A 19,185-nucleotide genomic window follows, 5' to 3' on the forward strand; every position below is an offset into this window, starting at 1 on the left:
ATCATTTTCTTGTATTCAACCTTAATTCAGATCATTGGAAGCTGCGTGTATGCCACATTGACTGACGAGCAGGAAGTGAGGAGGATTGTGGGAGACGCTGTACCTGAAGGTACTATCAAGAAGTTCGCTCAGCTTGGAGACTTTACCTTCCTCTCACTGACTGCTACATGTAATCATGGTAAGGCACCTCAATCAGGACCCTGTTTCATAAAAATTGACATCAATAACAAGTTACAAGCTACTGTTATAAGCTACTGAAATCAAGACATCTGATTGGCTGAGAGCAAATTTGTCATAGACATTTAGCATTTGTTATAGATAAAAAGTTTTATGAAACACGCCACTGTTCTGTTCCTGATCCTCAATTTAGGATATAGATGATCAGTAAGAACATTGAGGCTGGTGTATCACATAATCTTAATAGACTTTTCAGGCATTATGTCTGTTGCTTTAAAAGAAAGAGACAAGGATTAAAAAGAAGAGAAATGGAAAACTAGGAAAGGGGCACCTTGACAAAGATATAGGAGAGCTTGCTAATACTCTGTTTCTTTCCAGTTTCTGTCAGAGAGTGCATAATTAACATACCTTTCAACGCTTTTATGATTTTTTTTTGGAAATAATTCCAAAGTAATGATGTGGTTTTAATGTTCTAATTTCATTCCATTCAAGATGTGTTAAACAATGTAAAGGCTGATGAAGCATTGGAGTACCTGTTGAGGTATTGTGAGCCGTGACTTGGTTCAAAAGAGAAGATTAAGTTCTGGGGAGAGGTGCAAAATAATTTGTGAGCATTATCATTGTTATTATGCAAGTGTGGAAGAACATCAAAGAAAAAAAAATTCCCTGAAAAGCAAGGCTCTTCAAATATGACAAGTAACAGCTCAAAAAGGCCCAATTTTTATGCCACATGTTTGTGTAGTCTAATATGATCAACTTTTTCTAATCGATTCCACACCATTTCTTTCACAATGCAATTGCATGACCAGAACTGAACTTTATCTTTAAAAGTTTCCAACTCTCTTTTCTACCTATAAAAGAGTCTGACAGAGAATCGTCTTTCAGATAGCAACATTAAAGATCGGTCCTGCACATGAAAATATGATCCGATTCCTACCCATTTCTTAAAATTTGATTTCAACCCCCTAGGACACATATTGTTTTTGTGATTTGGTTTGTGCAAAATAAATCGTAGAATAATGCATGATTACTGAAGTTGATTCAATTGCTTGCTTTATGAAGGAACCCAAGAGAAGCTACCAAATGCTCTGCATACCTTCATCAATCTCAACTCTGATTGGCTACAAGAACAGATTGACATCATCATAGATCACCTTGGAAACGAGTAAGTCACTCCCACTTTTAGGCAGATGACGAGTGGGATATTAAAGTGAATAAGATGTCCCTCATGGTCTTAGCCATGGGGTGTGTAAATGATTGACACTTCATTGAAACTCCTTGAACGGAATGTAAGTAATGAAGGAAGGCATTAATATCTTCTGCAGGGAGCTCGAACAACCTGTGTATAACAGGGCTCAAATTAATTTTTTGTCCACGGGGGCTCTTCCCCCCAAAAAAGAGCCCCCGTGAGCCTTCTCACGGGGGCTCTTTTAGTACTGACGGGGGCTCTTTTTTATACAAATATCCATTGAATTGGTACCTACGATACTCCTCAATTATTTGCTATTTCATCATTATCATTTCAATCAGCATTTTCCCTCTTACAAATTTACAAGCTACTGTTACTGGCATGTGTATATAATATATACGCATACAACACTGATCTTTATAATGTCTTTAATGTGACATAATCTTCCTCTCCCCTTGCAAACGAGAAAGAAAACAAGGTCATGAAAAGGGATTAAGCGACAAATAATGATTGTGATTCAAATTGATGCGAATATTTGTTTCAATAAGCACTGCTATTCACCCGAATCTTCTTTGTAAAAACAACTTTTACAAATCTCATCCATGCTTTCTGAGTTGAGACGTTCCATATTCAATGTAAAATACTCATTATAGAATACACTTCTCCTAATCTGAAAGTGATCTTACAACACAGTGGCAGATTTGCATGGCTGAGATTTGTAAAAGTCGTTTTTACAAAGAAGATTCTGGTGAAAAGCATTGCTTATTCAAAAAAAAAATCCTTGCATCAATTTGAATCATAATGATCATTTTGTCGCATGATCCTTTTATTAAATCATAACCTTATTTTCTTTTTTGTTTGCAGGGAGAGAAGAAGCTATGTCACGTTCAGAAATCAAAAAGATCAGTTGTATTACGCGTATATAATTATGACAACAAAACAAAATGTTGATTATCAGAATGTCATTTTGGAATACCTCTATACAAATACCACATTGTCTTTAGCATGTATGAGTATTAGTATGATCCAATATAAAGCTATTAATCTTTATTTAATTCAGTATAATGCTTTTCCTTAAAAATAGTTTTGCTATTTTTTTAGAGTTGAGACGCTGAGAAATGGTTTCAAATGTACATTACACGAACCCTGAACCATTGCAAAATGATGGTGGTTCTCTCTCTCTCTCTCTCTCTCTCTCTTTATTTTAATCATGCATTATCAACTACATATAAAGCAGCAACCAAAAACTTAGGGTTATCTGAGATAGGTGAAAGTAAGAGTTAATAAGAAAGTCATGCTGAAACGGCGCTTCACTCCCCCCCCCCCTGAAAAAAATAAAATAGATTAGTAGTCCTCCTCTCCAGCATCTCCCCCCCCCCCGCTTTAATATCACATTTTCACTTGGCAGCCCAAGGGAGCCAGGAGGAGGGGGTTAAACCCCCTAACCCCCCCCCCCCCTAGATCTGCCCATGTTACCATATCATTCCACGACATCTTGGTCTTCCTCTTCTTCTCAATACGGACTTTTAGATTTGCGTGGACGTGGACGTTTTACGTCCTTTTAAGGCACTGGCAGCCACACGTCACGTCCTTTTAAGCACTGGCACTGCCTTAAAAGGAGGTCACACGTTGCAGTCCACGTTCTCATCGTTCAAATCTAAAAGTCCCTAATATTGATTTACTGGTCGAGTTTCATTATTTGCTGGTCATTTGAAATCACCAGAACGAAAAACTTCTCCATGACCATGTTTCTGCCCTTGCGCGATCGCCTCCAGCTCCAGCAGACATGGCGCGGCAGCGTGCACACGTACCGCTACTAACGGCGCAGTAGGCCTATAACCACTGATGACGGCAGCACTGCACTGCGAGCTGAATCGGTAATAATTAACTTTCACTCTTATTTCCATCAGCTGAGAATTGACTCAATTCAGAGTCAAGATGACTCCTTTTCCGTGTCACTTTAACTAGGAATAGAGTTGACTCCCAGCTGACGCCATTCAGAGTGAAATTTGACTCCGTGGAAATAAGAGTGTAGGCCTACTCATAAAACGAGAAATCTTGCACGCTAATCTAAGTTCCATTTAATTGGTTTAAGGTTTGAAAATTGAAACTCAACATTGTGTTAAAGTTATAACAGAAAAGATAATCTTTATTTTATAATTCCACGGGGGCGATTTTTAATTTTGCAATCGCCCCCGTGAGCAACCTGACGGGGGCGATTATGTAGCCCACGGGGGCGAATCGCCCACCGCCCCCGTGTATTTTGAGCGCTGATACACCCTACATGTATGAATAACATATGTATAGACATTAATCTACATTTGCCACACTCCACCCAGGTTAGGTAAATGAGTACTTGGCAGGAATTAGTTCCTTGAAATGCTTGAGTGCTGTAAAGCCAGGGTAATAATAATGGTGTGGCAATGCGCCAGACATGAGTGCTATACAAAACTCCACCATTATTGCTATTATTATTATTATTCTAACAAGTAAGTTAATGCTCTTTTAGCTCGTAACATCTGTGGGTATCTTTTGAGTGCCATTATGCTTTACATGTGATGTGTGACATGGTGAATCAGGTGCCCAGTCCATTCTGATCCTTCATTATACCTTGTTTATTTAATTATGAATCTATTATTCATTTAAATGTTCATCTCCCTCTCTAATCTAAAAGTCTAAACGAGTAAAGTGATGATTAGTGCTATTAAAAATAAAGATTAGCTTTCGAGGCAGAATCTTTTGTCTTCAATATCTTGCTCTTAATTTTTAAAATTTTAGTTTCACTCTGATAAAAATAATAATAATATTTAGCTTTTATATAGCGCTTAATACAAATGACTCTAAGCGCTTTACAAATATACTATTACCTGATAGATTATGCAAGACCAAAAGCTCCTGTACATGTATGTCTGTTCTATTTAATACAGCTATTCATTTTAAGCTATTGAATATGTTGCATAATTATACTGAGTTAGACAATACCACCTGTGCATTTTGTTAAGCGCCCTATAAATTTAATTATTATTATTTTATACATGTACATGTAGATGATTCCTTTTGTTCCTCATGATCATGATGTAAAATAGTTATCATATTGTTGATTTGGTTTGGTCAGATCCCTAGGTGAGCTAGCCAACTACAACTGGGATGAATCTAGTCTAGACTTCGTAGAAGATTACTTCACTGTACAGGCAGACCATGTGACCAGGACGAAGGATGGTATGTACTAGATGATTCTAGTGTTATGCGTAGTAAATTTATGTATGGTGGAAATACCATTAATGTGTGTACAAGTTGTTTTCATTATTTTTATAATATAGATATGATTTACCTTCTTCGATCTATGATAAGTCTGTGTAATATCCTAAACAAGCGTTGGGAGTTGATTTGTGTCAGTTTCAAGTAGTTTCAGAATCAACTAAATTCCAAAATCTTTATCCTATTTCCTATTAGGTGCTGCTGGACTGAGGAAAATCAGCATCCTCTTCAGGAATAACCTGGTAAGTTATACCTTCTTGAACAATAAAGAGTTGTCATGTACATTAATAGAAGTCAGTATTAATGAATATTGGAGACAAAGCATCTCCCATGGCTGCTGTGCCAAATCTTGATGTATAGGATGAATTGATCCGTTTTCTATGTTTTGGACCAGGTTACTTCATAATGGAATTCATAAAAATATTCCAATTACTTTCTGAGCATTATTTTTTTCTTCTCTGCACTTTGCATTGATAGTTAATATAAATGAAAATGTTAAAGAAATTGTCATTTAAATGAATGAAAATGATAGATAACATGTCTAAAGTTAAGGGGGATGCCTACTACTTCTATGACCTATTAAAAAAGAAATTTCTGTATGCCTGCAGCAAGGTTGTATTTTGAATTGCAGAAATAGGTGTATTGCAGACAGTCAATGAAATTCTGTCTATGAAATGTCAGGCTCCTAGCTTTTATTAAACAGTTGCAATGCACTTGTATATATGGATCATTACTAAGATGTATAAGCCTTTAATTTAATAACATTGTTGTACACAAATGTAATTAACTTTAATCTTACAGGCATGGTTTCAGCATCATCTAGACATCCCCCCACTCCTGCAGACGGACGAGACCCCTACCATACCCATCTTCAACCCCGATACCGCCCCTACCACACCCTCCGACACCCCCTCACCGTCATCCTTCAACCCCCTCTCCTCCTTCGACCGGCTGGATGATTCTCCGTTCACTCACGAGACCATCGCTGAGTTTCCCTACGACTGGGCCAAGCTCCTGCTGGCTGATCTGGGGCTGAGTGAAGCTGGTTTCCGTTCCCTTCTCTCTCATCGCTTTGAGATGCAGGAGGATGCTAACCTGGAAGAGGGGGAACGGAAACCAGTCCGCGTGCTCAGGTCAAAGTTTGACTTGGATAAAGGGGATCTGGTCTGAATCCTTTGCTGAAAGTTGCATTGACTTGTCAATAGCGTACCGTAGTAACACAGTTATAAATTAGCAGTTGACTGCTAGTTTGCAATAGGCCATTTTCATAATGTGATCAAATTTAAAACATAAAACTTTGTTAAGTGCCTCTTTACAAATTATTTCATTCATTATTATGGATAATTGTATTTCAATATTCAGAATGCGGATTGCATACATTACATGTTGTTCAGTAGGGCAAACCATAATGTTTTTCCTACCTAGCAACAACAAATGTATGCAATTTGCATTCTGACAACTGATTTACATTTATTTGTAACATGTGAATGTAATAATTTGTTATGAGGCACTTAACAAAGACTTGTGTATTGAATTTGATTCCAGTACAAAAATGGTGTATTAATCACTACGGTATGTGCAATCAATTGCTGTTATTATAAATCAAGCGTTAAGCTGTGTGTTATCGAGCCCTAGGTCTTTATTACTAGTTGTGAAAATCAGATAATTTGCATCATAGGACAAAGCAAGATTGTAATTTGTAACTCAAAAGATTGGATCCATTAGTGGTGTTTACCCTTTCGGCTCCATGATTCCTTCTAATAATTTTGATCGGTACCTGGACTCCGAAACAAATATTCAAGAACAGGAAACAGATTCATGAAAATGTGTCTGCCAATAGGGCCCACCCTGGAATGGAATGGCTCAAATCCCTCTTCTTTTTTTTGTGCAATGCAAATTTTGATATTTACAAATCATGTGAATGATCTGAAGAATTTACTAGTTTGATTTATATTGCTCATGAGATGTCTGCACCCCATTCACTACCCCTGGAAGATCGAATCAAGATCCCCAAGCGATGTGTGTAAAGTCATGATCCCTTGATGAACTGCTGGCCTGATGGCCAAGATAGAAACACCTGTACATATCTGAACAAATTGAAGTGTTTAATTCATGACCACCTTTCGAAATGCCATAATAATGGGACACGATGAAGAATCTTCTCCTAAATACAAAAGTGTGTACATGTGATTTAATGTAGGCGTATGCGCACTAACGAAACTAAATTGATGTTGTTAATATGTGTCGATTGTCAAATGCACAAGATGTAATACATTCTACAAAATGTTAAAGGAGCTGAAAAAAGTGAATGAAGATGTTGTTGCCCTAGGGCATTCAGCTTCCCTTGTGAGTATGTGTACAGGTCATGAACAGACGAGGAAATAGCCGTTGAGCTTGCCAGTAACTATTTATCTGCAAAGTATATGATATTATTGTACATAAGCATGAATAAATCTATGTTTCTATGTTCACTAACTATACCAAACCTGCCAGTTTGGTAGAGATACTGTATGTATATTCATGTCAAGTGTTTAGAAACATTGTGTACATTAAGTGACATATCAATGTGATGTTGATTATGATAAGGATCTTCAAAAGTTACTTGTACATGATTATATATGCACCATGAGCAATGTTAGCAATGCAATGCAGTACTGCAGTTTGTTACACAGGAAAATGAATTAGGTACTTATTGTGTGGAAAGTACTCACAAATGTATAGGTACTTTGTCAAGTGTATTTAAGTGATAGATAGTTTTATGATGATTGTATATTGTCGCACTTGCGTTTGTCCAAAGGTACTTATTGTCATACATGTATAAATATTTATTTGAATTATCGATGTGCCAATGTTTAGAATTTATTTTAATGTATATGTACATTCCAAAGGTTTATGATGTGGAGTAAGACGATTACATACCGGTATATAGATATATTTAAATGTATATCTGAAAAAACTTAATTTATGATAATTGACAATGAAAAAAATTATGTGCAATTTATGTGTCAGAATCAGTCATATATCTCCTCGTGAAGTTGCGTGTGTTATTAACTATTATCTTTATTTTCATAAAGATATTAATGAAGGACAAACTGTCAGATTGTGATCATGGGTTACTCTGTACACATGTACTTATGCGTACATGTACATTTGTTAATTGCTGATAGCGTATGTGCTGCGTGAATCTTCACCAATGTGTTCTGCCTTGTACATAAAGGACATAACTCACTCTCAGAAAGCAAAATGCCGGTTTAGTTTAGATTTTGGTGGTTGCGTACACTGAACAAGCGGGGGAAAAGGGAAGTTTTGTCAAGGAGGGGACAGAGTTCATATAAGATGTAGGCTGGAGGAATATTATGATGGATAAAAGGGATAGAAGTAAAGTGTTGTCCTGTAAGTTATCACTCGTGTTATAGAGGTCACAATTTATTGTAGATAGAAGCAAGATTGTTTTGATAATCATTAATTGACTTGTGTGCAATCAAATACTCTACAAAAACATGTCGAAAAAGTCCAGAATTTTTAGTTCACTATTAAAACAGACCAAATTAAAGTATAATTTTTTGATCAGAAGGTTATTAGCCATTTCGTCTACAACTAGTTCGTCTACTACCCAATTGGTCTACTATCCATAATCATCTAGTTTAATTCAGTTTGTCTTATGCCCATTTCGTCTACCATCCATTAGGTCTACGGGTAATAATAATTTGATGATAATCATTTGATGATTATTATTCAAGATTAAATTATTGTTACCAGACCATATGGATAGTAGACTGGCTGGGTGTACACCATATGGGGATAGAATAATTGGGTAGTAGAAAAACTAGTTGTAGACCAAACAGAAATTCACCGGTCAAAGGACTTCTTTTTGTGTAACTCGGTGATGACTTCTGCCATGGTTTAAACAGTTGCATGTGTCGCACCTCGAGTTGTCATTATTTATTCTTTTGTGCAGCAACATTAATTTGTATTTTTGTATGCATTTGTGGAGTAGTAATAGAGAGGATGAATAAAAACAAAATCTTGTTCATTTGTATTATTTACGAGTCGTCAGTAAAATTAGATGTGTAGAAGAAAATTCCCTTTTATCATTGTCCATCTTCATCCTATTCTGATTTTATTACTTTATCTTCAGTGTAATATACATTTCAAACGTGTACCAGTATGTATAATTATAAAGTCTGGTTTTGACAAGAAAGAAAAAATCTTTGTAGCAAAGTTTTTTCTTTCTTTCTTGTAAAAACCAGACTTTACTATGCCCCATTTGCAGCCAATATGGAATTCTGTAGAACATTGCAGGAATTATGAATATGTCCCATCTGTGAAATGTAAACATTACCAATGTCCTAGTATTCAAATTATGCAAGGAACCCCCCCCCCCCCCCCCCCCCCCCCCGTTTACTTTCTTGAATTCCCCGTCAGACACTATCGAGTGACCGACATCCTTGCAAAACTGCTTTCCAGTAGATCCAACTAGTCTTACTTACCGGTATGCATTTTTTCATGTTCTTACTTTTCTTTTGCGCCTTTGGCAGAGAATTCATTCAAAGTTGGTTCATTATAAATACGCTGCATCATTAGTTATTTACCATTTCTCACTACCATCTCTTCCTTTCTTATCTAAATTTTTCACCTCTCTCTTGCAGCCGTCTTCCTTTCTAATCCAAATTATTCTTGTCTGTGCATCTCTCCACCCCCTCCCCCTCTCTTGCTCTCTTTCTTTGTATGTACCCATCGCTCCGTCTCTCTCTCTCTATCCGATTCATACATGTCTGGAAAAACTAAAATTACACACAACACACGCTCTTCCTTACTCTCTTCTGTCTGTGATATTCATTCTCTCCCTCTCTCTATTTATGATATACAGTATCATAAAATGCCTACCGGTATATTTTATCCATGCAGAAAACTACCAATCCGACAAGAAAATATACTCATTTAAGGACACGACTGAAACCAAGTAGCAATTTTTTTCTTTACAGCCAAGACTTTTAAAATCTCATTTACAGGGCATTATTACATATCAGAAAAAACACCTGAACGCAAAATAGAAACATCTTCTGTGTTTACATTGCTACACACTATAACAACTAGGTATTTACCATCATGTATAATATTACACTCTGTCAAAGTTTCAATGTACAACTGCCAACCGTAGAGTAGAAACGTTTCTTCATAATAATAATAATAATAATAAAAAATGAAGAAAAAAAAGGGAAATGGTCTACTCAGCATGTCCAAAAAGGCAAGCTTTGTGGAGATGACCCCCTTCCTCATACACAACATAGACTTTATAATTCTAGATGCTATACACAATCAAATCCACTTCACAAATTACACCAGAGGAGCGAAAAAAAGAAATTATTGTAAATTGTCTCTACAGGCGTCTGATACATGTACAAATATCCCTACTATGCTTACAAGGGTAAAAATAAAGCCTCCTGATACGATACTTACACAGATCAGTCATAAATAATGCTCTAGAAACTAACCACGGACCACCGCACAAATGCTGTCTGTCCGTGTCTCTAGGTTTTTAGAGTGTTTGAGAACCTACATCATCTATCTACCCCTACCTCATTCAGTTGAGCTAACCTGTTATAAGGCGGTTAAGATCTATCCCCCCACCCTCCCCGCCCCCATTCTACTAACCCCTTTGCACCAAATGACAATGTTCACACGATGATATGGAAGCAATAAACGGTCAAATAAAGCAGCGACTAGACAGAATATCAATCACAAAGATGAATCACACTATGGTATCTCGAAAGAGAAAATGCACAACTAAACTCATAACCAATCCGTGTGTCAGAAAGAAATCTTTCCTTTGGATACATACATGTAAAGAAGTGTAGACACATAATACCTCAAACCAGTCCCCTTTTCCCCCCGTTTCACCTTCAAACCTAAAACGTAAACAATTACTGAAGGTCTCTCTTATCCCTAAAGATTAATCTTTAAATGTTTTGTTTAAACCAGACAGGACATTTGCAGTACAGAAATCATCTTTAACATCCTTCTGCCATAAAGTCTAAGCCACAAACCGGAAGCATTCTGTTCACAATGAAAGGTGTCTTATGGCTCCAACTGGTACCGTGTCATATGAATACAATGAGTGATTTCAAGTTGGGTGTTTAAGGTTGGTGTTAGTGTTTAATAAACACTAACACCAGCCTTAACACCGAAATGGAAATCAGCTGGTGTTAAGGCTTTGACCTCTGAATATCGTCAACTTCCGGTAGCTAGTGTTATCGATTTTGCAAAATTGTCGTCTGCTGAACCGACCTTTGTGGCTGGTGTTAATATTTTACGTACACATTTCCTATTCACTAACACTAGCCCCTAGGGATTAAGCACATGTTGATTTCCAGTTCGGTGTTAGTGTTGTACCCGCACACAGTCAACGTACGAACGACGCCAATTTATTGTCTGACGATCAGATGAAATTATGTGAAACAGGTAATTTATATAGTCTTTTGTATAACGTGAGTTATTTTATAAGACCAGAGAAATAGGTGTAAATTTATTCTGTATTTTTCATGATATCTTTAGTTTTGATGTACTATTTTTAAATCATCGTCGTGAAATCAAGTATGTGGTGACGTCACAGCTGGTGTTAAACTATCGATTTTGATATCGGTATCGGGCTCTTAATTTCATCAGCAAATTTTTCGCTCGATTTAAGAGCTCGTGAATGCTCTAAACACTAACACTAACACTAACACCCAACTTGAAATCATTCAATATACCAGCAGAGCTAGGCAAACACCCTAGCCCTAAAAAACCAATGATTGAAATCAAGCACCTGGGGGGGGGGGGGTGTTTCACAAAGATCCAAGTCGAACTTAAGTCTAAGTTGGTCTTAAATATTATGGAGAGCAATTTGTAGCCTTAAAATAAAATACATTCAAAAGCAAAAATTCAAGTATTTTAGACTTTTCATAAATTCTATATCAAGAAAATGAAATCTCTTCAATAATAGAAAATATGAATGATTTGAATCAAAATGTATGCCTTTTAAAAAATTTCAAAGATAATAACGGCTTTCCATAATTGTTAAGTCCAACTTAAAGATAAGATCTTTGTGAAACACCCACCAGGTCTGCATAATCCTCATTACAGAAATATTTCTTGTGTGGTGGTTTCAAGCAAAGTCTATTGATTAAGAGAAATGGGTAGTATTATAATACAGGAAAATAGCTTAATTGACAGCTGTTAACGTATTTCCATAGGAAATAAAAAACAAATGTGTATATATCCACAGCAGGCTAAAACATTAATGAACCATGGTTCTATGGTGGTCACAGAGTGATGTTTCGATCACTAAGCAATTAATTGATTTTAGGAATAGAGGGGCCATGCCTATTTTCATGAAGCATGGTAGAGGCATAGTGACTTTGACTAGAAGTTCATAGTGCGTAAGGAAATATTGTGGCTGGCGACTTTAGTTTGAAACCCTCTCAACAGTTTAATAATATAAACTAGAATTTTGGTTTGAAAAGGATGTTGTTGAAAGCGTGACTGGGGTGCAATCTTCCTGTCAAATAGGGTTCTATAGTGAAAGAAATATATCAAGGTTTCTAGTTTGGGATCTTAGTGAGTTCTTTACTGTGGAATTCGAGGACGTATCGGGTGATTATTTCAGTTCAGACTTGAAGCAATCATGCAATGTTTCAGCTATACTCTAATGCAGCACGTTATTCATGAAACATTCCCAACCAAATCAAGTCATACAGGTTTATGGAGATCCTACACAGTAGCTCGGTCTTATGTAGCATTGTATGTCCTTGCAATATAACGGAATCTGAATAATTACAGGCTGAAACAAGCAAGAATGATTAACGATTCTCCGCTTGTGAAAGGCTGCAACATAGAATTCATTTATTACGTAAGAAGCAGAATCATCAAACATGCCACCACCGCTATGTTAATGGAATATTGCAGAAAGTTAGTGACTAATTCTTTGGTTGATATGAAAAGGATGAAGAGAGATAGCTAATACTCTATATCAGATTTTTATCTATTTCACACGACACAAAGCTCCATAGAGACACAACTACAATGTTTTTAAGTTATAACATAGTATACACATGGATTTGAACTGAATTAATTGCATTAAATGTAGAGCACAATCTAAAATTAAGGTTTAAATTCATATCGCATATCGACAGTGTCCGCTACACCACCACCCCAGCACACACCATATTCAGAGTATCACACAAAATACGAGCCTATGTCCGAAATACGTTTGTATATCAATAACAGTTTCCAAAGGCAAACCGAAATAGAAGATCGATGGTAAGGATGTTAAATGTTAAACGATTGATAGAAGACCAGTGTATTAGTATACACTGTCAGGCACTCTCCGTGAAACCTGGTGTATGCAGGTGGTAGTGGTGATAGTGGTGGATAAGGGTCTTAGTTTGGCCAGTAGTTGGTACCGTAGGATGGTTTACTGGTCTTCGAGCTCTGAGAGGCTCCGACCTGCGATCGTCCCGTCGACCCCGCCCCTTGGGTATCTCCCGGTAGCTGATGAGCTAGCATGGCTGCAGCAGAGTGGTGTGGTAGGATGGGCACGAAGGGGGCGTAGTGGGCCTGCTGGGCTGCTCCTGCGGCCGCCGCCGGGTTCAATGCACCTGCTTGGGTCACCGCTGTGAGGGGGTAGTTGAACGGGGGCGGGGTGCCCGTGTGAAAGCCTCCCTTGTTTTCAAACGGCTGGGTGTGTGACTTGCTGGAATACGATGAACCCGCCAGGTCGGCTGGTCCCGTTGATGCTGAACTCACTGAAGCTGCGAGATTGAAGAGGAAGAAGATGAATAAAATGGTATCAGCTTGTTCTATTCCTATCATGAAGAAGGTGAACTGACAGTGGTTCCACAATCGATCAATTACAGTTTCTTAATTATAAGCTTTCCTAGAAAAGCCCCTATCAAGGATTTGCAAGTCCTCAAAAACTTATCTCAAAATGTATATCTAGTAGCAAAGATGAGTTATTGAAAGTATGTGCAAAAAATTTTAGATCAAAAGGTTCAAGGTTTTCTCTATGATTAAAAACGAAGCACTCATTTTTTACACAACAAATGGGGTGATAAAACGCTGCCAGATGCAAAATTTCAATTTTCGAAAGAAATTTTGGCACCATACTTTTACAAGATTTGAGATTTTAACTGTGAAAATTCCAGCAGCGCCCTTTTAACAAAACCTAGATATTGAAGTCTTTCTTAACCACACAAAAGGTGAAGAAACAATTGGTATGGAACAAGCACTTCATCTCAACTAAAGAATACATATCTTGGGCATGCACTAATCAAAGACAGTGAGAGTAGACTGAATATTATATTGCCCATAAATGGCTAAATTAAATATTTATTTCACCATGATGCAAGTTTTAAGGTATAATATATTCGTATTCATCAACTATGGATGATGAATAAGAAAGGTGCAACGTAAACTAAGAATGTGAATGTACCTGTTACTCTGCCTGTTAGTTTGTGCACATCACACCAGTCATAGGATGGTAGATGCATACCAGATGTAGCAAGCCATACCAGTAGGATGAGAGGGGGAGGTGAGGGGAGGAAAGGGATTAGGGGAAAGGGAGGGGAAAGGGAGGGGAAAGGGAGGGGAAAGGGAGGAGAAAGGGAGGAGAAAGGGAGGAGGAGGAGGAGAAAGGGGTGAGAGGGCAGGGAGGAGAAAGGGAGGAGAAAGGGAGGAGAAAGGGAGGAGAAAGGGAGGAGAAAGGGAGGAGAAAGGGAGGAGGGGAACGGGAGGAGAAAGGGAGGAGAAAGGGAGGAGGAGGAGGAGGAGGAGAAAGGGGTGAGAGGGCAGGGAGGAGAAAGGGAGGAGAAAGGGAGGAGAAAGGGAGGAGAAAGGGAGGAGAAAGGGAGGAGAAAGGGAGGAGAGGAAAGGGATGAGAAGGGGAGAAGAGGAAAGGGTGGAGAAATGGATGAGAGGAAAGAGAGGAATTGATGAGAGAAATGGAGAAGGGGAGGAGAAGGGGAGAAGGGGAGGAGAAAGGGAGGAGAAGGAGGAGAAAGGGATGAGAGGGCAGGGAGGAGAAAGGGGTGAGAACGGGAAGAGAAAGGGATGAGAAGGATGAGAAGGAGGAGAGTGATGGTTATGGAGGGTGATATGACCCATGTAACACACAGTGATGCAATAAATTAATATAATCACATGCAAAAAAAAGATGATGAAAACAAAAAGACAAGAAAATAAGGAGAAATCAATACATGAAAAAAAGAAAATGAGAAAAGTAAAAAATAAGGGGAATACCAAAGAAAATATGGAAAGGGACGAAAATAGGAAAAGAAAGAAATGGGAAGAGAGGAAGTGATGGGAAAAGAAGACAGGATTAGTCAACACATTTAGTTATTATAATAAGGGAAACACTCAAATGTGAGCAAAAATCTATAACTAATTGTTAAAATATTACAGGCAAGATGGCATAAGCAATAATTAGTTTCAACTTGGAGCAAACTTAAGTACAGGGTTGTTGATTTTTTTTTTTTTTTTTTTTTTTAAATAAAAAAAATCTGATTTTTTTTTATTTAAATCGGATTTTTATGATTTAAATCAGATTTTTTTGATTTTTTTCCAACGAAAAATAATGGTCACACTTAACAAGTTTTAGACTATATTTAAACTGTTTTACACCAATAATAGTGGTCAAGTAGTCTTTTGAACATTGTGTATTGTACTATTTGACACAATAATCCACTTATATACAGGTAATTTTTTTTATTTTTTTTTTATTTATTTGCATTATAGAGAGGGACATTTTATGGAAGCCCAAGTAATGTTATGTATTATGTATACATTTAAACTCTTGAAATTTTTATATCAGTCTGTACGTTAACATCTAATTTGAATGTAATATTTAACCAGATTTGCAATAGGCACTTCCTGATATGCTTGTAACAAAATACACATTTTATGTTTTCATTACAGTGTAACCTCAGTTCCAAATAAAACTTCAATAAATTTCGTTGCAAGATGCAGGATAAGCACCACTGTCCACCACATCATTGATGTGCTGTTTTTTCAAACTATTACATGAACAAGCAAGCACAGCAGTTGTATTGCTGCATACAGTAACACTTGCCCAGCAACTTTCCCATTTTTAAATTCTTACTTATTAAGTATACATGTGTACTTTGAAATTGTGTAATTGAATGTATGGGTATTGATAAGAAAATACACAAGCATGCAAATATACATGTAATTCTTATCAAATGTACACATATGCCTTCAACTTAAGTAATTGAAAGAATGGGTATTAATAGTAACAAGAAGGAGGTACATACAAGTAGTTCAGCTGTTTTGTAAAAGTATCCAAGTTGTGGACTTTGAGCACCTTTGTAGATTTTATATATTATTTTATTGAAGATTTAACAGTTTGGTGTACATACAGAGAGTTATTTATCATTACTTCGTTAGAAACTTGTTGTTTTCATCAGTTTTGCTTGTTTTACAATTTGAAAATAAAACAGTGGTGTTAAATCAGACTCCATGAGGGTGTATCATTCTTTTAAAGTATCTCTAAAGCATGTGGAACAGAAATGAAAATGATTACATTGAAAGTATCTGTTAAGAAGAAGAGAAAATAGAGAAAACTAATTTTTTTCATAAAAGTTGATTTAAATCAGTGATTTTTTTGAAAAAAATCAAGTGATTTAAATCGCGATTTAAATCATGATTTAAATCGACATGATTTAAATCAAACAACCCTGCTGAAGTATTCAAAACTTGCTACATATACTAATACGACTGGCATTGTCTGGAAAGTTATTATATTGACTACAAATTGTTATTCTAAGACAAGCGAAATGAAGCGACGTCTAAATGAAAAGTCATCACTGACTCTAAGTAGTAAAGCGTTAATTAGAAGCTAGATTATGTAACGAATGGCATTGTCTGGAAGGTTATTATATTGACTACAAGTTGTGATTCTAGAACAAGCGAAATGAAGCGACATATAAAGGAGAAGTCATCAGTGGGTCTCGGTAGTTACGCAATAATTAGAAGCTAGATTATGAAACGGCAGATAAGCGATACTCCAATCAATGGTTCTCTCAAAATTTAGGTCAAATTGTGGTCATGCTAAATCAGCCAAACCCTTGAATGTGGATTCCTCCTGTTCTGGTTGTTTAATTTTCAGTTGGTATTTACAGGATGACTACTCCATGGACAGAATGTTTTCTTCACTCAACTACTCAGCACGAGGCAATATCATTCTGAACGGACAGAAGAGCCTAAATGATCAAAGGGTCTGCAGTTTGAGCCGTACCGTGGCACTCGTGTCCTTTGGCAAGACATTAATCTACATTTGCCGCTCTCCACCCAGGTGAAGTAAATGGGTACCCGGTAGGAAGAAATCCCTTGAATGCTTTAGCACATCATGGCAGCTCAGCTACAGCCGGGGTAATAATATGATCCCTTGTATCAAGCGAAATAGAGTATATTCATATAGTGGCTGCGCTATATAAATGGACCTATTATTATTATCAAAAGCTATGGTGTCTTGAAACAGCACCTGTTACAAAGTTTGAGTGTGTGATATGCCTACAGGATAGGACCATTCAGGCTCGTCATGCTCCCTACACTCATCTACCATCCAATCTATTACACCAATCTGTTAAACTACACCAAAAGTTATTAGATATTCAAGCAAGCAGTTAATATGATATATTCATGAAGATAAAGATATCAATGAAGGTACAAGATTACGAGGTGTATATAAAAACACAGCAAAGATTATGTAATGAAGATTACCTGTAACCCCTGAGCCTTTAGACTGTGATTGGGACACACTGTTGTACCCTCCCTTAGTGAAGTCTGGTGTTGGGGTTAGTTCATCATAACCTGGGTGGAGTAACACAACGAATCGTACAGGGGTGTTAGAAGAAATCAGTGATAAGAGATAGAATGGAGTTCATAGAGTACCGAAGCTATGAAATCATAAAAATCAATTTTTACAATTTCTCAATTTGAACTTCATTTTCCGAAAGTGCATCAAAAATAATGTCCAAATGTTGAAAACAAATTGAGTATTGGCTGAGATATGACCATCTGGTTCATAACAATATGAACCAGAGCAAAATAACAATAGAATACTTTCCTATTGAAATCTATTTATTCGGATGGTCATATCTCAGCCAATACTTTAACATATTCAATTGGTTTCCGACATTTCACATTATTTTTGATGCACTTTCGGAAAATGAAGTTCAAATTTGGAAAATCTAAAAATGTATTTTGATGACATCACACTTGACCACTCTTTAGAATGATAGAAACCCAATCCTAATTACAACACCATAAAGAGTTACATCCTTATTAACCATAGAAAATATATTACAATAATGATGTAGAGATGCTGTGTGGGTGAATAAGACATTCAATATGAGGCTGATCAGGGACTTATAAAGATGTCACCAGAATATATTCTGAAGAACGAAAGTATTAGTCATCAAACATCATTTCAGCCATTTAAAACATGAGAAAATCCAAAACTGTACACCACAAGGTACTAATACTACAAGACACCGGAGAAAACTTACATTACATGGTAGAACCTTTTTAAACATTCACATCGTTTAGTTGCAGAAGTATGTGAACTTATATCTATGTCCATCCATCCATCAATGGATAATCTTAAACCACTAAAACAAAGTGCAGTCCCAGGACCAGTGTTACGAAACTTACAAACAAATACCAGCTAATGGAACCACAAGTGAAGTTGTATTGAGATGAAATGATTACCACTCCTTGCCCTTACCAATATAGACCATGAGTTAAGACATAAGACAATAAACCACTTCAAAAACATGTGTAGGAAAGTTAAAGGTAAAGACCAGTTATGGTCATGCGATTGCATTGTGAAAGAAACATTGTGGAATCGATCAGAAAAGGTTGATCATCTAGCATCTAGCATCTGCAAGGTTCTGGAATCATCAAAATGATAAGAAATTTGGCCCATTCTTCGTAAAGTTACAAGCACTATACACAGAAAGATGTATATGGGACTACCCTATATCTCTCACAGACCATGAGAGAAACAAATTTACCAAATATATGAATTAGTAGGCGGTTTCCCGGCAAATTTTTTATCATCATGTATTAGTCAAAACATATTCTTTCACATGATTGGTAATTAGAGCTTGGATTTCATTTTTTGAAATTGGGGCGTTTCCAATACTGGTCTTTACCTTTAAAAACATTGTGTGCTTCACGTCTGCATCTTATAATACCAGATCAAGGAGTTATGCTTACGGTTCATTATTGTTTTTAACGCCAGTCTGCACTAGTTTGGCCAGGGGGATTAGACCTCCCTGCAAGGTCACTGACAGGTGGTTATCTCATCAAATCAGCTTTCAATTAACATAAGAAAAAGAGGATCATGGGGGACCAACAGGCACAGATTAAGCATCGATTGCTATACAGAGGGCGCAAGTAGCTATAAGTAGTGCAGTGGGGCTTTCAAATCCTTAAAGATAAACTTGAGTTCCGGTAAAAAAAGAAAATGAATTCTCACAGAATCTAACGAAACTTACACT

At 36.9% G+C, this 19,185-nt stretch overlaps 2 protein-coding genes across 6 annotated transcripts in view; one reads left to right on the forward strand and one right to left on the reverse strand.

Moving 5' to 3' along the window:
* LOC100890552 (uncharacterized protein KIAA0825) overlaps positions 1-5,948 on the forward strand; it is a 36,021-nt gene extending 30,073 nt beyond the window's left edge. The window contains exons 21-25 of the mRNA XM_011674101.2: positions 31-178; positions 1,240-1,342; positions 4,482-4,585; positions 4,820-4,866; positions 5,426-5,948. Of these exons, the coding sequence (XP_011672403.1) occupies positions 31-178; positions 1,240-1,342; positions 4,482-4,585; positions 4,820-4,866; positions 5,426-5,794 (771 nt within the window). The 3' untranslated portion in view covers positions 5,795-5,948. The remainder of the gene's footprint in view (positions 1-30; positions 179-1,239; positions 1,343-4,481; positions 4,586-4,819; positions 4,867-5,425) is intronic.
* Positions 5,949-12,019: 6,071 nt separating this feature from the next.
* The window catches only part of LOC580949 (ubiquitin-associated protein 2-like), a 41,847-nt gene continuing 34,681 nt past the window's right edge, over positions 12,020-19,185 (reverse strand). For 2 of the 5 annotated variants that reach the window (XM_030976770.1, XM_030976769.1), the window contains exons 23-25: positions 17,402-17,491; positions 14,097-14,108; positions 12,020-13,416 (exon numbers count right to left, since the gene is read on the reverse strand). In XM_030976770.1, coding sequence (XP_030832630.1) covers positions 13,046-13,416; positions 14,097-14,108; positions 17,402-17,491 — 473 coding nt within the window. In that variant the 3' untranslated portion in view covers positions 12,020-13,045. The remainder of the gene's footprint in view (positions 13,417-14,096; positions 14,109-17,401; positions 17,492-19,185) is intronic. The other 3 variants (XM_030976773.1, XM_030976772.1, XM_030976771.1) reach the window with 2 other exon arrangements.

This window comes from Strongylocentrotus purpuratus, unplaced genomic scaffold (genome assembly GCF_000002235.5).
Source record: "Strongylocentrotus purpuratus isolate Spur 01 unplaced genomic scaffold, Spur_5.0 spur5_scaffold_9, whole genome shotgun sequence".
In the NCBI taxonomy this organism is placed as follows: domain Eukaryota; kingdom Metazoa; phylum Echinodermata; class Echinoidea; order Camarodonta; family Strongylocentrotidae; genus Strongylocentrotus; species Strongylocentrotus purpuratus.